The sequence below is a fragment of the Syngnathus scovelli genome, chromosome 14 (assembly GCF_024217435.2).
Source record: "Syngnathus scovelli strain Florida chromosome 14, RoL_Ssco_1.2, whole genome shotgun sequence".
In the NCBI taxonomy this organism is placed as follows: domain Eukaryota; kingdom Metazoa; phylum Chordata; class Actinopteri; order Syngnathiformes; family Syngnathidae; genus Syngnathus; species Syngnathus scovelli.
Genome location: NC_090860.1, coordinates 12020731 through 12037989, shown reverse-complemented (window position 1 = coordinate 12037989; position 17259 = coordinate 12020731). Strand labels below are relative to the sequence as shown.

Sequence of the window (17259 nt, the reverse complement as noted above, 5' to 3'; positions counted from 1 at the left end):
GAGAAGAATTAGCGATTTTACTAAACAGTTATGAGATACTGAAATTAGGGGAAGTGAGGTTACCTTAAAACCCAGTTCCACCAGGTCGTGACGTTTGAGGGCGGCGTGCGTGCAGGTCATGGCGATGATTTTGGCTTCCTTCACCAGCAGGTATTTAGTGCGGTCCAAGCCGCTTCTGAGCAGCTCGAAGGCCCTGAACTCCTAGCGGAAGATGGACGCAAGGTCAGTTAGGACTTGGAAAGAAATTAGACGGCGGTTTTGTTTGGATGCAGCTGAACCATTTAACTTTACTTTTCAGAAGGTGACAAAAAAAGATCCTTCTGCCCCCAAGTCCGAGTTCACTCTACTCTTTGTCATGATGAAGTGCTACAGGAGTGGTTATCGCGGATTGACCCGAGAGAGGTGATACGATCGTGATGGCCGTCCGCGATACGGTGCGAGTGTGTGGTTATCACCAGACAAATCACATTATCTGTGTAAGCCAAGAAGGCAACGAAGCTTCAATGGCTATATTGGTTGGAAAAGGGAATATGTATGAGGGGGAGCGACCAGTCCGCACATTGGGTCATACATATTTGATGTGTTACTATTTTAGTCCAAATATCAAAGCAATCAAAAGCTCCAATATTTATGAGGTGTACTTTTAAGCCCCGTGAATCCAGGCCAGACGAAGGTCGGACTCAAGTAACGATGTGGTCATGCCAAAGATGCGGTTTTGCGTGAACCAGGAAGTAGCCCACTCCGGTAATCAACCAGTCATTTGCACACGGCAGACAAATACGCAAAATCAGCAGCGATGCCTCCCTCTTGCGAGTGGGCGTACTGCTGCAGCACGGGCGAGGCCAAGGGAGGGGGTGAGGTGATGGCACCGGATAAATCAAGGTCACCAGACATGTTGGGATATTACCTCCAGTCAATAACACCTTTATTGCTTTTCTGCAGGGCCTACTCGCCGTTCCCATAAATCGGATATCTTATTGTTATCTCTATAAGAATACTTTGTGTGCTAAGAAGAAATGATAAGAGTGGAAAAAAGAGGAAACAAGGGCACTCTGGGCGACCACTGCCAAGGCTTCAATGGAAGTAACGGGATGCGGATACACATACTGTCAATAAGCAACTATTTTATTACATACAGGTACAATATCCTATGTGTACCATGTATGAATCTACAGAAATAGTCAATATGATATTGTGATGACTTATTTACACAACTGCCCAGTCAATGATGGTCTCCTCCGCCCTCGTTGATTACACATTCACGTCTATTATTTGTTGCCGTGGTCACATGAATGAGTTCCACTGTAATTGTCGTTCTATAAATAACACTGTCATTCCAGAATATACGAGTGTGTGTGTGTTTACAAGTATGACCTTCTTACCTCCAGCTGAGTAAATATCTTCTTAATGTGCCGGAAGCAGCCCTCGGCGATGTCCATGTCCTCCTCGTAGGTGCGGCCCTTGAACACTGGCTGGGGCGCGTTGGCGAAGTACTTGTGGAAGGGGAAGAGCGTCGCCACGGCCTCTACCTCCACCTCTGCACCCGGTTTGGGCTTCACTTTGCTCAGGTACTCTTCCCACCGGGAGATCACCTGCGGAGGACATGAGACAGATGTTAAGAGCCGTTAAATGCAGCTTGGGTCAGAAGTATTGGGTCATGTAAATAATAATCTCTAAAGACAGTAAAACCCCTCAAAACACAAAGCGCTGAACAGTCAGATGGATCTATCTCTGCCCTTATCCAACTGCCTTCAACTTTTTTTTTCTTTTTCGGAAGCCAATGAGAGCGTATCGGCGCACACTTGGGGGGGGGGGTTGCTCGCTCCAGCTGTGAACCTAATAAAGCGGCTTCAACCAACCAGCAGGCAGCCGCAGTCTAAAAATACCCGCTCACTCTGTGAAAGCAACTCGGACGATGACTTTACCAAGTTGCCTTGTGTGCTCAGTCGGAATAAAACACAATTGGAATCATACGATATCGAGATTGACGAGTGCAGAACTTTTCGAAGATTTTTGATATGAGCCATAACTTGGCCGATTTTTTTGTTTACACAGGCCCATTCGAATAATAAAAAAACAACTGCTCACCTGGTAGAGGTAGAAGTGTCCCGCCGTCTCGCAGGTGTAGGACACATCACCGGGAACGCCTAAACTCTCCTGAAACCTTCCCACCTCGGCGAGCAGCTCCAGCCGTCTGGCCAGGACGTAGTTAACCCGGCCGTACCTGTGGATTGGTAACAGGGTGTGGTTAAACATTTTTAAATGATGATCGTTTCTTATATCGGTTTATTGTCACAATAACTTCAGGATGAATACACACCATCTATAAAAAAATGAAATTGATCGCATTTAATTTTGGGAATTGATGTTCCATTCAAGTATTGACAGGTGTCGGCGCTTCTGTCCTCAATGGAGAACGAGCGCGTCCTTGAGGGCGGTGTGTGTGCTCGGCTCCATGCGGCTGATTAGTCTCAACGCAATCAGAGAGCGGCATTAAGTACACACAGACAGGAAGTGGGAGGCTTGGTAGAGGTTACACTATTTTTAGACCGTGTGCAAAGATCCTCAGTCAGCACATGACTAAAAAGACAACAACCCAGCTTCGCCTAACTTTGACAAAAAAAAAAAAAAATGCCCTGAAGGACTCACCTGCCATGCAGCAGCTCTCACATAGAGGGGCCGACACAAGTTGCTGCTTATAACCTTGGCCCGGAAACACGAGACCAATTTACCACCCGACATGATACAGTGGTGCCTTCAGATGTGAGTGACCCAATCTTTGAGGACAATTTTTTTTTTTTTTTGCTTTGACCCCAAAAGAAATTTCCTTGCCTCCCCCCGGTTCAAGTTTACTGCCAACGTAAACATAAAACAAAGAATAATGCATTTTCTGTTTAAAACAACCACAAACTAGCTTAAGTCAAACACATAGAGAAAAACGCCATTGATGTCACCGAGGTGGAAGGAGTAGATGCATGTTACTACGAGGCGTACGCACGCCGGCGGGGATCCTAAACCTGCATAATTTACAGACTAGCTGAGCCGCGATTCATAAGCGCATGTGATCACACGCACACACGAAAGAGGGCACATGCACAATCACCCCTGCCCCCCACACCTTACTCTCGCTATAGGGTGCAATTTGCTCTTTGCTACAGATGGATAAGGCGGTAATTAACAAGGTCGCCTATAAGACAACTTTAAATAGTAACATCATAAAAAATGTTAATTAATACTCAATGGCACTGGCCTATTTATATTCAGATGCTGCCGGGGTAGTGACTCATATTTAAAGAGGCAACTTATGCTTTTTATTTTTCAATTTCAAAACCAGGGGTCTGGCTAACATGTCTGTGACTGACGTGCTGTTAGCGAGTAAAGTATCGAATCGTAGTAGCGCTAAGTATAGTGTCGTAATACACGTATGGGAGTATCGGATGTCTCTGTTTTGACTGAGACTCGTTAAGCATGTGGGCAGCTGGGCAAGTGGTAAGTGAGTGTGTGTTGGCTTTGACTTCTAAGATAGTTCTGGAGAGTTTGTTTGGATAGCCTGGCATCTCCCGCCGGTGTCTTTTTTCGTGTCATCGCCGCCTTGCCCGTCCTCACCTGCTGAAGTCCTTCTCAGTCTCCAGTTCTTCTTCTCCGTGGCCAAGACGGAGGAGGTGGCGCTCGTCGATGTCCAGTGCCATGATCTTTTCAAACAGCTGGTTCAGAGCCTGGTGGGCGCGAAGCGGCAGAGAAAGGCATGAGACGCGGCCCGTAAAGACAGCGACATTTACTCGTTAGGTCATGTAAACAACGGCGGGCTGACCTGGTTGGAGTGTGTGACTATGAGCGTTCTCTGATCGGGAAAGTTGTGATAGATGTTTGAGATGATTTGGACGGCGACGTCGGTCTTGCCGGTACCTGGCGGTCCGACAACCTGGGGGACAAAAAAACTTTGGAGTCAGCGAGCTTCCATCTTGCATCCTGGAACAGATTGTGTTTGAACTGGGAGGTTCCAGTGTGTCTGTTTGAAGCTAAAGGAAGCATCGGTGTCTTTGAGGCCTCTCATCACCATAAAATAAGGCTCATTTTAGCAGGGGGCGGTTGTTACCCCCCAAAAAAAATATCCTCGCCTAAGCATCTCAGGTGAGTCATTTCCGCAGGAAAATAATGAGTGTAATTTAGCATTCCCGAATAAATCAGCGTGTAATCAGCCGACATAAAAGAGGAGGCAGGCGAGGCGGCCGCCGCGTGTTTACTGTTACTTCTAATGACCGCCGCAACTGTCTCGGAGGAAAGGCCGTTCGGCTGTTTCATGACCCGGATCCTTAAATTAACCGCAACCCTTCGGCAAGGAGCAATCGTAACATTTTATTGCTAAAAAGGAAAAGTTGCAAGTGGCCGTTGAAACACAAGTAGAGGGCTGGAATGGCGTGGCCAGGCCGGGTTGAGTGGCACATTTACTATTATAGATGTGCAAATGTGGTAGAATGCCTGCTTCAAAGGCTCGGGTTGAAAAGATTTTCTCCTTCCCACGACACCATCGTGTTTGGGGGTTGTGCATTTGTACGCGGTCGCTCTCGAGCAACTTACCATGGTGAGCCCAGGCTGCATGCCGGCTCGGATGGCTTCGATCTGAGTAGGCGTGAAGTGAATCGTGTTCCTGGAACGATGTTATTAAGGCAGGCAATTAGTCGGGCAGTATAACTTGATTTAAGGTCCAATTTGGACAATGTCATTTAGAAACACTGAGGCCAGGGTGGAACAAGAAGAATATGGATGAAGAGTGTAAAAGACAGCAAGATGATGATTCAAGAAAATCATCTCTGTGGATCCATGGGTAGAAATTACATAAAAAAAGTCAAATATGCTAATGTTAGCATAGCAAGGTTGATTGCGTACCTCTTGGGCTGGTTATAAGGGTAAGGCCCACGGTTGGGGGTGACATAGGGCTCAACAATCAATGTTTTGTCCTCCTCGACCACCTTGACGTCATCATTTGCCTTCCTCTTCTTCCCTTTCTCAGTTTGGCTTGAGACTGGAAACTTTATTCTTGGAACACAGAGACCAAAGAATAGATAAGATGCCTGTATGTATTTAAAAAACATAAAAACAAACATCGGCTGTTCACCTGAAGGGTGGGACCTGTAGTTCAGGGTTCTCCTCAACGACCTTAATGGACGAACCGGGGAAGCAGGAGCGCAGGTGGTCCAAGGACAGAAAAGTGTCGTTGAAGTCCAATGTGGAGATCTGATTTGGCATCTTGGAGTAGTGGGCGCTGCCCGGGTCGCCGTAGCCGAGGATGATGTCATGGAGCCAGTCTGGGACGACGCACTCGGTGTTCATCAAGTTTCGGATGGTCTCCAGAACGGCCTAATGTGACGAGCATTGGACAGAAAGACGGGTAATTGAGAGGGTTGAGTGTTTTTGTGACAACATCCCACAGGAGGCTTTGATGGGACAGCGTGAAACTCGTACAGCTGTCAATTTGGTTTTAATGAGCTTCAACGGTGCCTGGCGCCTGCTGCGTCAATCAGCGGGAAAGAAACATGTTTGCTTTTATCTGTGCTGAACATCAAAGATGCACAAGAATGTTCCGTGAATACCCATCAGCTCCCGACGCCTTTGCCGAAAACATCTGTCGTTCTTGCCGTGTGGGTAGAAAATGGCAGATCTATGCATCCCGCATTGGAAAATGGCAGATTTAACAAAGCCCCAGTTGAGTAGCTTTCAAACAAAAACACAAAGTGGGGTGTGACGCACAAGTTCTTGCGGGGTTTCAACTTAACTTGACCTACATAAAAACATTGGGATTTTGTCTCCTCTTAACCTTAATAAGCCTTTATCTTTGAAGGCTGTATTCCTACACTAAGCTCCCACTCTGAGAAGGGCGCACGATGGGCCGTAATCTCAGACGTGCCCCGGCGCCAACCTCACAGTTACAACACCCGAGTGATTGCGAGTGGCGCAAAGAAGGAAACGCGTTTGGGATTGTTAATGCGCTCCAAACCTTAAAGTTGTTCTCCTTTGGCTTGCGTCTCATGATGATGTTGAAGGTTTCATACGGGTCCTCGGTGCCCGCCTGAATGCTGCTGGTCATGTCCTGCTGGTATTGGTTGGGGTCCAGCCAGACACGGTAGGTTCTCGAGTCGCCCCGTAGTTTGGGTTTTGGTTCGGGACCTGCATAGGAGCAATGTGACAATGTGGTGAATGAATGAAAATAGCAAACAAAGCTCATCCGGCAGCAATTACAAAGAAAACATCAGGGGCCCTAAAATTGAACCCTGTGGAACACTATGCAACATTGGAGCAGGGTCGGATTTAGAGGACCCAAAATTAGCAAACAAAGTCCTTCCAAGGATTGAAACCACCACATAGCGTAGCAAATGTGCCGACCGAATCATGTCCGCCATATTAAATGATGCAATCAGGTCCAACAGAACAAGACACACACTTAGTTTTTTTTTATGTTTTCTATTAGTGTGTTTCCAAACATTAAAATGACTTAAACATTAGGATAGCAACTAGGCACGCTTAGAATGCCATGATGTCTAAGATGGCAGTGCTTTGCCTTTTTTTAGAATGAGGAATGTGGATGCGGGGCCTGACAGGCGGCCACGCAGCGAGAAGCTGCGAGGTATGGGGGTTGGTGCTCACTGATGGATGTCTGCGGAGATTCATCTGTGGCTCATTGGGGAAGGCAGAGGCCAGAGGAGAGTGACAGTCAATCCGTCTGACCTCCTGTTGTGTGTTTGCATGGCTGTGTGTGTGGCTATGCTGAGATTTTCAAATTCTCCTGGCTTTGAAAAAAAAAAAAAAAAACATGCAAGCAACATCCTTGCCGTGGAGGACAACACTTTGTCTTAGAGGGCTCTTATTGTATTCTTTTTGTATATATAAAGAAAAAAAAATCTCATCTTGAATTAAAGTGATCTGAACGCCTGGGCATGTTTTTTCAAGGTGTGCTCGCTGCATATTTAATGCAAACCGAGAGGAGAGGACAGCGAGGGCATACCAGGGATTCGTGCTCTGACAAACGGGAAGTGGAAAATAAACCGATGGCTGCTTGGGGTATTTGGTGCAAGCGAGGAACAGCATTCACTGGAAGGTAAAGTGATAAATAACCTATCACCATGTTACTGTTAGATATTTTGCTTTCTAGGAAAGAGACAAAGGACACAGTTGATCTGATATGATAAGTTACAATCAGATTATTTCCTGGAGTGTAATGTGAGGCGTCTAAGATAACGTGTAGAACGTAATAAATAGAGAAAGCCGTAAAAGCTAACGCTAGCTAGTTCCCGCTGTGTTTTTCTTCTTATTCGCCTCTGTCTGAACTTCCTGTCCTGGCTGTCACACCGCCTCAAGAGATAAAGCTGTAGCCTGCGCCTCATGTTGTTTATTGGGTTGTCATGACTCCAAGAGTGACTGACGCCCTGTCACCGTTCCAGAGGCTGGTATCTCAGAGCCGAGGGGAAGCAGACAGCCCCTCGCGTGAAGTCAGTGGAGATGACAGCTCGCCCGCGAGCGCCGTTCCCCCTTTAGTTGCGGCCCAACTCGGAAGAACAACTTGGCTCAGCTTTTAAGTGTCCCGGAGTGAGTTTAATCAGACACTCCCCTCTGGCGTTTGATTGGCCACTACTAAAGTTGCCCCCGAGGTTGCGCAATTCACAACACGAGCAAAATTTGGAAAAAAAATAAGTCTCCATATACGGTGAAACCTCAGCAAATGTCCGGAGACTGCGGCACCTCCCGTGAGACATCAGATCAATGAGAGAGAACACAAACCCAAATCCTGTGATGATTTGCAATTCCTTTTCAACATATATTCAAAAGTTTCATAAAAGGGGGTCGTTTGAGCCGGGAAGAGAGCATTTCCATTTCTCATCATTCCTAATGGGGAAAAAATTGTCCGGCAAACTGAACAATCATTTTTGACTTATTATTTGAAGTTGCTGGGTTACTTTGAAGTTGCATAAAGCCCTCCAAAGACATTGATTCACACGAGTCAATGTTTGGCTTGATTCTGCAGGACTTGCACATCCTTCAAGGTTTGCGCCGCCACATCCAACCCATGCGGCCAAATTAAATGAATCGAATAAGGTGAAATGGGTGCACGGGGGGGCAGGGCCCTCGGCTCTCGGGCGTTGTCTCCGTCGACCTCAGGTTAATGTGATGTTAATGCCAATAGGTCAGTGGTCAGGTCTTACAGTGGCTGTCACCATGACAACGCCACTCGTGACCCCCCTCCCAAGGATCAGCTGCTGGGGATGATTGCTTTGATGGCAAGGCTGGATATTATGGATCATTCTCCGTCCGTGTGAGCGCGCGCACGTACCTTCCTCGATGACACGCCCTTGCTCATCCAGCATGCCCTGCACCTCGCAGCCCCTCACGTACACGAGGCCCGTCTGCGCGCCGAAGGCTTGGCGCCGGTCGAAGCGCGTGCCGTAGGGCATGGTGGGACGCACCGTGATCAGAAAGCAAACGTCGTGCTTGCGCAGCCCTGCGGAGGAGGCGATTGAGAGTCAGGTAAGGCGGAAAGGTGGACGGGGACAGATCGGCGGCCCGGCGGAGAGGGAGAAAGTGCCCTGTCAGCGTGCACCTGATCTTTAAAACATGAAGTTTTAATTATAGAAGCGGCAGGAAAGGAAGTGATACTGTGGTTTGAAGGAAATAGATGATTAAAGAATGCCATTTAAAAGGTCTCGCTGCAGAGAGTATTAAGTGGCATAAAAATTATGTGGAAGTTTGACGTCAATACTTTCGTCAACAGCTGCTATCTCATTTCTGCAAATTTGCAGCGAGGATTATAATTGTCAAAATTGACAAAGCCTCAACACTAGGTAAAAACAACTGAGTGATTAAAAAGTCTACTACTTGAATTCAGTATTTACTCCACAAGCCGTTTTACCTTCCCACTCGTTCTTGATGTGATCCTGCACGTTGAGGTGGATGGTGACGTCGGCCCGCACGCGCGCCGGCCAGCTCTCGCCGATGTTGGGCTTGGCCACCTCCACGATGGTGAAGGTGGTGATGGTCTGAGCCATCCTGGCCCAGCCGCCGAACACCACGCCGCCGTACTCGGACTGCCTGTGACAGACGGAAAGGAGGGTGACGGCGAGAGGTGTGACAAGCGCCGCGGGCCGCTGTCAAGTTTGAAACGAGTTGCATTTGGGGCGGCAACAAACAGCTCTGCCGCTGAGTTGTTTACTTTCGCGCTGGAACAAGTAAAAAGTTGCGACGGCGCTTGACGTAATGGGAGCACTTATTATGTTAAGCAATGGGTTTCCAAATGCGCCATAGCGACTGTCACAGTCTTTGAATTAAATATAATCGATGTGCCGTGCCGTTGCACCACGAGATAGGAGTCTGAACTCTCCATTCGTGCAAGTTGAAAGGAATTTAAGTGCACTCTTGCTCAGTTACAAACTGCTGGAACAATGCGACAGTCAACCCCTGCAGATCCACTGCTTTGCTTACCAGGGTTTCATGCGCCACACCACATCTTCAATGTCTTGTCGGATCTCGTAGGTGGACTCGAGGCGGAACAGGTTGAAATTCCTCAGCAGGTAGTCGTGGAGGGTCAAAAACTGAAGGTTGAGCTTTGGGAGCGCAAGGCAGCCTGAAAAAGAAAGTCACGGAAAATCAGCAGTGAGGAGAGCCAGTCTGCAGGCCTCGCTTTTATTGGATTGCGTACCTTCACCAGAGAAGTACTCTGTCGGGACGATATTCTCATCCCAGATGATCTTCTCTGTGGGGTAAAGGGGCATCTGGTTGAGTTGTTCGATCTGAGAGATTCTGCGCTCGTGACGAGACACCTAAAACAAGATCAAAACATTCAGACATAGAAGAAGTTAAGACTGATAGAACATCCTTCTCCCTCATTTTAAACACTGGCAGGTGTGTGTGTGTCAAATGTGAACTTGCCAGGAGCTCCAGCAGAACCTTCTTGTCATAAGTGGTGTCTTGTTCCTTGGGGAGTTCAGGCAACAGACACAAGTAAGATGCCACCCGGTGGAGCATATTAGGGCTGCAGAGAGGAAATAGTAGAGGGAGTCCATTAAAAAACATTTCATTATTATTATGTTGCAATTGACTAGAAATATTCTCTTAATGGCGTATGCATGATCTTTGTTAGAAATAAGGGATTTACCCAAAAAAAAAAAAAAAAAAACTGCCATCCTTGAAGTGTACTTCCAGTCTATTGTCGCCATGATCGCTCAAATTATGAGGGTTTCCCCAGCGGCGCTATCGCAGTTCTTGTGAAATCCGACGGCCTTATGCGAGTCGTTGCTCCTGTTAGCTCAGCGACACAAAGCCGCTCGTCTGTTTGCTTTGACATTTGCGGTCCCGCCACGTCAGCCCGTGTGCATTAAATGAGCCGGGCCGCATGGATGCGACAGGATTATGGAAAATCAAAGTCTCCGCAAGCCGAGGTGTGGCTTAATCAGGTTGACGTGCAGTCGCACAGACAGCGTCCGCGACCAAAAAAAAAGAAGGCAGGTCGGGGAGGGAGACGGACCGGGCTCTGGCAACAAGCGTGACCTGTTCTGGACAGCCACACGTGTACCCTTGCAAAGTCACGACACGGCGAGTGGGTGACAATAATGCCAGCGCTGCACTTTTCTGGCCGGTGGGTGACCTGGCACAGGAAGAGTGGGCATCCCTGCCCCTCAGTAAGACGGGATGACTGGACTGGGTCGTGATTGACAGCTGAGTCACTGGCATGTACCGGAGCGGCAAGTTTAGGTTACAGCCTATTGATGTGGTAATCTTTTTTTTTCTTACTACTAAAAGACTACTGGGTCCTATTGTCTAGCCAAAAGTATCGTTTTACCTAATACCTTTAAAAATGTAGCAAGACATCAAAAGTGTAAAAAAAAATTCTAACGTGAGGAAGAAACTAAAAGCTGAACAGAAAATACATATATTAATCGACGGTTACATTCCACAAAGTGCTGTCTTTGATCATGTATTAAATTCATTTGCTGGCCTAAAATGACTCTCTGGTGCTTTGTGCAAGTGTCAGAAGTTTCTATTTATAGGCAAAGCTGAGCAATAATACTCAGTTTGTGTGTTTTGGGGAATTAGCAGATACATTCGGAGGGAAGGGTGACTGGGAGCTTAGTGAGAGGGTTGCGCGGCAGGAATAAAGTGGCATTAGCATGAGTTGCTCGGATGGGAGGGGGAAAAAAAAATGCCTCGTGAAATCTGATTGTGGCTTATTTCGGAAAGGGGGAGCGGCGGGGGTGACAGTTGCGGATCGGAGAACAATGGCGTTCCGAAAGCTGGAGGCTGGGAGGGGAAAAGGAGCTTGCCGGAATATGTGAAATGATTCAGCAGGAGAATTAACTCAATTCAGCGATGCTCGGCTCATAAACCTCCGAAGAGACAGTGTGAGGTCCAAGCACTTCTAATCTATGACAGGAGAGGATGATGGATGGTGACTCGGCCATGTGAAGAGGAATTTTATGTTATGTCGAACCAAAGGTTCGCAAGATGTTTTTTTTTTTTTTTTAATGGCTGCAAGCCATACAGTACCCGCTTGGATGGCATCCGGATGAAAACTCCTTTGTTTACAGCTAAAATCAATACTACTGGTCCCACGTGGGAATATAAATATTTTTTACAATTTATTGACCAATATAGTGTTGAAAATGACTGTGTTGTGTTGGAGTTGAAATATAGCCATCCTTATTGCCCCTGACAAAAAAACGACGCCTACTTTGGCTGAACACATCTATTCTTGTAAAGCCCACGTTAAGCACAAATTATAAACCCCTCCACCAAACAATTTGTCCTGCTTTAAAATTTTAAGTGAGCCAATCATATTGAGCTAACACGGCAAATCAGAGCAATTAAACTATAGTAGGATCAATTACACGCGCTTAACTGCTAGAGCCTCGTTCGGCGGACTCAACTTTCCGAGCCCCCTCGTAAATCTGAATATAATGTTCATATTCACCTGAAACGGGAGCAAAGGCCGCACGACGGAGCGTTTGATGCGGTTTTTGGCTCTGTGGCGAGCTAATACGATGTGACAAACACAGCTGTTCAAAGAGTTTATTCTCAAGCCGCTGCAAATCGATGAAATTAATGAGGCGTGCCTCCCGCTCTCTGGCTGCTACCAGCTGCTTGTCGGGGGGGGGGGGCAGCGCCGGCTGCCATTTAGCGGCGGCACTCAGGCGCTAACGCTGGTGCCGTTCATCACGGACTTAACACGGTGACGCGTAATGTGGACTTGTGTCGGATGAGCTTACGAAAACATGCATTTTTTTCCTCATTTACCTGAGCGAACCAAAATGTTTGGTCAGGGATTCGCGGGTGTCCACTGCAGCTACGTTGGCCAGAGCAAAGTCGTGCAGCTCCGGGAAATGGGCAAAGGCTGCTCTCTGCAAAAAAACAGAAAGATGACATTCTTGTGAATGTAAATGTGCGCTCGGACGTCAGTTAGTGGTAGCTGTAGCGGTAGTCCCGCAAAACCCACACTGATTTAAACACATCAAGGGGGATGAGACACTCAGCGTGGATAGTAATTTTTTTTTCAAGAGGAGCTTGAGGGCAGCAGGATAACAAAGTGCTGCAGCTAAGTGGAAACTGGAGTACTATACTGCAGGTTGTGTGCTTATCAATTGATTTGTTTTTGGCTGTGTATTCTCAAATGTGTCACCTAGTTAGCATCAGTGATTAACATCAACTAGCATGAGCCAGTCAGTGAGAGCTGGTCAACATCATTTATTAGTAGCGCATCATCTCGTAAGCTTCTGTTGGTTAGTGTCATCTGTTTACAGCTGGTTAATGCCAAAGAGTTAGCATCAACAATTAGCATTCGCTCATTACGATCAATAGTTTTGCTCCCTCTAGTTATAGTGACCTGGTTATCAGCGACTAGCATCAGCCGCTGGCTTGTGCCGGTTACCTGCAGCGATGTGATTTGGTCATAGTGCAGTGTGGTCATCTCCTTCTCCGTCAGGGCGTTTCCCGTCTGGTCGTTAATCTCAAAGCCCGTGTAGAACTTGAGCATGTCGAGCAACTGTGCGGGGAGGTTGGGAGTGGATATGAGTCATGTGTTTTTCGTTGACCGCCTTTCCATGGTGTTGTACCTGACAGAAGAGGTGGCCCTCCTTCTCCCGCTGGGTGAGGCTGGAAAGGTGGCAATTGACCACCAGGTGGGAGTCATCTAACACTGTGTTGAACCAACGTCTAGTGGGCAGCAGGGCCTAAAAACACATTATAGTCATTTCCCCAGAGGGCATTAAAAGGAGGACTCATTTTAGCAATTTATATCAGGACCACTGGGAAGGGAAGACCTCCTGTATTGTAAGCAATGAGATTGTCCAGGTGTGCAACATATCTTAGTGGAGTATGAAGAGAAACCTCACAGGAGGCACACAAGCTCTCAACAACAAAGTCAGCAGAATCTGGACTCTGATCTCGCCCGGTGCAGCTTTTTTTGACGGAATAGTGGCAGCGACACAGTGTTATCGCAGAAGGGAGGACTTGACGTGAGAGTTTGATTTAGTAGCTGGTGGCAGCGCGGTAACGCAGGGAAAAACGGGGGAGGGGGGTGAAAGCTGTCAAAATGAGATAGTGGAGCTGCTTTGGTGGGAATAAATCGGCTCAACTTGTTGACAAATTGACAGCCTGAGCAAAGGGGTCACTTAGTGGCCACCAAAACACCCCCTTTATAGAATATGATACTAGTGAATATTCTGAAATGAACGGACAAGATCACTTCAAAGGCTTCAGGTACAGCAAGTGATCTTCTCGTTTATCCGGCAAATAATCTCGAATCTACACGGGCAGAATAAAACATCTGAGGAGAGGCGGGATCTTCTTCCCACCCCCTCTGCTTTCATTCCGAGGGGGGGGGGGGGGGGGGGGGGGGTATAGATTTCAGGCGATGGAAGCTTTGTAAAAGGAGAAGGCTTGAAGGACAGGACGCCGGTCTCCGGAGACAGCGGGCTGGGCCGGCCGACGGGCCGATGCCAGGAACAGCAAGGCCGACCTGTCAGCAAGATGGAATCTATACGGCGCTCCCGCTTGTAATATGAGATGTGCACACGCAGCAACACCTTATGGAACCTTGTGTCTCTATCCTTGGTCGCGACCGTTTCTCCACCTCATCTTCAGGCACTTTGCCCCATTAAACGATTTGAAGATGTCTGCTATGTGATTGGCGCTGAACAATGAGGAGAAGCCCATCTGGTATGATTGCGTGCTGACTCTTTCGTTCCCATGATCGGCATGAAAAATTCTTACCTCTAGGTCGATCATGAATTCAACGAATCTCTCGCAGTAATGCACCTTGTCCATGGTGATGCTCCCTACAAGAGGGGACAAAAAAAAGGCACGGACATGTTAGTTTGCAAAGAAAAGTGAGAGACACAAACAAACGTGGAAGGCAGGCAGGCACAATCACACGCCAGCATGTGCAGCAGGTGCTGAGAGTGATGTGCACCCCGCTGGCTTTGCCAACGTAATCTATTGTGTCAGCTCTGAATTCCACCTAAACACACAAGTGTTCCGTTTTTAGTCTTCCAGGTGGGCGGTGGGGGGGCCTCCACGTCGGCCCGCATTACGAGCTGCCGACGGCGTGGCAGTGGGGGGCTCACGTTCCTTCTGCACGACGCCGAAAAGGGAGGGACGAGCGCATCGGGTCGAAAAGGCCACTCTTGTATTGATATTTGATCGGTGTTATTTCAGGGCGAGTGACACCACAATGAGGGTAATAATAATAATGTTGTTTACCTGACGACGGTATTGAACCGAGGACCCCGTGAAACTTTTTTATGAGAGATGAGAGGAATGTTCGCTCCTTTTTAGCCCTAAAAGACAACAAAAATAAAAGAACAAAGAGAAAGTGAATCAGAGGCAAGTTTTGTTGTTGTTATACTTTTGCTAGCCCGAGCAAAAGAGAATCTAATTAACTGTTCGGCTGCATCGGCATCCATCTTGTCAAATTTTTTCTTGATGAGATTCCAGAACTTTTGTAGCTTGGGAGCTTTCTTCAGCTCGTGCTGGAGTCGGGACTGGAGAAATGCAACAAAAAAAAATTCAGGGGTGTTACCTTCAAAGGTTGATTGATAAAGAAATACTTTGTGTGTGTGCAATCTTACTGGTAATAGGCACATCCACATAGGCAGAGAGATGAGCTGCTGCACCTGCTCTCTGATCAAGTCTACCTCCTAACACCGAGAGAGAGAGTTAACAATATATAAAGCAGCAACTACTTTTTTTTTTTTTTTTTTAGCTTCGGTGCATTAACAAAATTCCAGCACTAAAATATTCCGAAGGTTTTACAGGAGCACATCAATAGCGAGTATGCAACTGTAGCACATTTTCAAATGAGACCTCTGCAGTGCTTCAATGCAGCACTGGACAAGACATGGCGACCAAAATGACATGGCCCAGTGCAACACTGCCACCTTGTGGATAAAATAAAGCACTGTGTGATATACTAGGCAGTGAACTGAATCAAATGCATTCAGTAAATTAATTTAAGAATCATGACGTCACAAACAAGTAAATGTTTATGCTTAAATTAAAATCCTGGAACAATTGGATTATTAATTTGTTTGGTCACTCTCCCACCCCTAGATTGTGTATCTGAGATATGAGTACATACAAGACTATTGAAGCAGTGGTCAAGAAACTCCAGCAGCACCGTTTGCTCCCTCAGAGTGAGGCCACCTTGGTCGTCAGCCAACAGGGCTTCCATCACGCATTTGAAAAAGAACGAGAAATGCTCAGGCTCCTTCTTGAACACCTGAAAAGAAACAGTTGGTGGTGTTTAATATATCCGGTGTGTGTGGTGTGTCAAATAGAATTTGTTACCTCCCAGGCTGGCACATTTTCTCTGAATTTCTCATTGACAATGCAGCAAATAGACATGAGAAAGGCGTTGCTGGAAACTTCCGGAGAGTAGTTGACCCACAGGTAGTTCTCCAGGTACTGACTGCAAGGAGATTACAATATATGTAATTAGATCCAACAACATTGTTTTGTTTTTAGAGGAGGCGTCAATGAAGGTACCTGAACTCTAGCAACATTATTTTTCTGATGGCAAATCTGAAAAGAAAATGACAAACTCAAAATATTAGCTCCAAAATGTGACATAGATTGATTTTCCAAATGTTACTTGTAAAAGTGCTTACTTGGACATGAGAATTTCTTTTTCATAAATATCTTCCATCACCTACACACAAAGACGGCAATATTTTTAATGATCTTACATGATTAGAATCAAACCGGCAGCAATGCACACAAACTCACCTTCGGGTCAAACGGCAATTTGTTTTTTGTATGAGGGGCCCAATATTTGTTAGCCAGCTGAAACAAAAGAATAAAACAGGAATCTGTTAAAAAATTCGATTAAAAACAAAAGCCTCTTCTAAATTGTAAGTTTGAGCAATTTAATAAATGAAATACATATGAATGCATTTTTTAACATAGCTTATGGGAGACATTGTTTCACATTTATTGAAAAAACATTTTTAAAAATCACGTAAATTGTGTCAGGAGGTTTTTTTTTTTGGAGGGGGGCAGACATTTTAACCATAACAGATATGTAACAAAACTGAAAACTTTTTGTAATTATACTGACAACAAAATTTGTGATTATATTATTTCATTTATTTAATGTGTTTTCCTGTTACCTGTGTGACATATTCAGCATTAATCTGGGATACAGATGGCGCCGCAACCTTTTTAGATGGCGTTTCCTTCTCCATTTTGGCTGTCCCGAGCATCTTTCCGTATAAAACTGCCAGCAAAATATGAACACAACATATTAGATTATCTGAACCGCTCATTGTACAATACAAAACATACGCGTGAATGAATGAAAAGTGAGCAACTCGTAATGGCAGCAAAGTTTCTAACAAACTATACATATTGGAACCGTGCACATATTTAATCAATTAGCTGCTATACAATATATATTATGAGTTAATGAGCTTTCACGAACAATTTTAATTGTATAATTAAGACAATAATAGTCGGGCAAGACTTACCTAAATGAATCGACGTATGTATTTGGGACTTTGGCTAAGCTAACGTGCACACACACGATAACTTCTCATTATGTTAGAGTCTCCATGGACCTCTGACTGTGGTGGCGAACTCGAATATGAAAATTTAACAAAAAAACAGACCTTTTAAATTGTATTCTTTCAGAATTTATGCTGAGAAACGTGTCCGGGTGTTTTTTACGCATGTACACAACAAAACGCGCGGAACGCGACACACTTCCGGGTTAAAGTCCGCACA

The 17259-nt window shown here is 46.1% G+C and overlaps 1 protein-coding gene and 1 long non-coding RNA gene across 3 annotated transcripts in view; one reads left to right on the top strand and one right to left on the bottom strand.

Moving 5' to 3' along the window:
• aqr (aquarius intron-binding spliceosomal factor) overlaps positions 1-17259 on the bottom strand; it is a 24065-nt gene extending 6806 nt beyond the window's left edge. Inside the window, exons 1-28 of one of the 2 annotated variants that reach the window (XM_049740489.2) lie at positions 17004-17259; positions 16647-16753; positions 16264-16320; positions 16146-16186; positions 16024-16059; positions 15826-15946; positions 15617-15757; positions 15108-15176; positions 14920-15020; positions 14740-14816; positions 14251-14315; positions 13092-13208; positions 12908-13021; positions 12277-12380; positions 9916-10018; positions 9686-9806; positions 9469-9610; positions 8900-9078; positions 8324-8491; positions 5996-6165; positions 5117-5358; positions 4888-5037; positions 4579-4648; positions 3812-3922; positions 3607-3716; positions 2089-2224; positions 1383-1592; positions 64-201 (exon numbers count right to left, since the gene is read on the bottom strand). In XM_049740489.2, coding sequence (XP_049596446.1) covers positions 64-201; positions 1383-1592; positions 2089-2224; positions 3607-3716; positions 3812-3922; positions 4579-4648; positions 4888-5037; positions 5117-5358; positions 5996-6165; positions 8324-8491; positions 8900-9078; positions 9469-9610; positions 9686-9806; positions 9916-10018; positions 12277-12380; positions 12908-13021; positions 13092-13208; positions 14251-14315; positions 14740-14816; positions 14920-15020; positions 15108-15176; positions 15617-15757; positions 15826-15946; positions 16024-16059; positions 16146-16186; positions 16264-16320; positions 16647-16739 — 3186 coding nt within the window. In that variant the 5' untranslated portion in view covers positions 16740-16753; positions 17004-17259. The remainder of the gene's footprint in view (positions 1-63; positions 202-1382; positions 1593-2088; positions 2225-3606; positions 3717-3811; positions 3923-4578; positions 4649-4887; positions 5038-5116; positions 5359-5995; positions 6166-8323; positions 8492-8899; positions 9079-9468; positions 9611-9685; positions 9807-9915; positions 10019-12276; positions 12381-12907; positions 13022-13091; positions 13209-14250; positions 14316-14739; positions 14817-14919; positions 15021-15107; positions 15177-15616; positions 15758-15825; positions 15947-16023; positions 16060-16145; positions 16187-16263; positions 16321-16646; positions 16754-17003) is intronic. The other variant, XM_049740488.2, reaches the window with a different exon arrangement.
• On the top strand, positions 3917-8322 carry LOC125980879 (uncharacterized). The gene is made up of 3 exons (XR_007485800.1): positions 3917-4131; positions 6946-7093; positions 7437-8322. It is a non-coding gene; the product is annotated as an uncharacterized lncRNA (long non-coding RNA).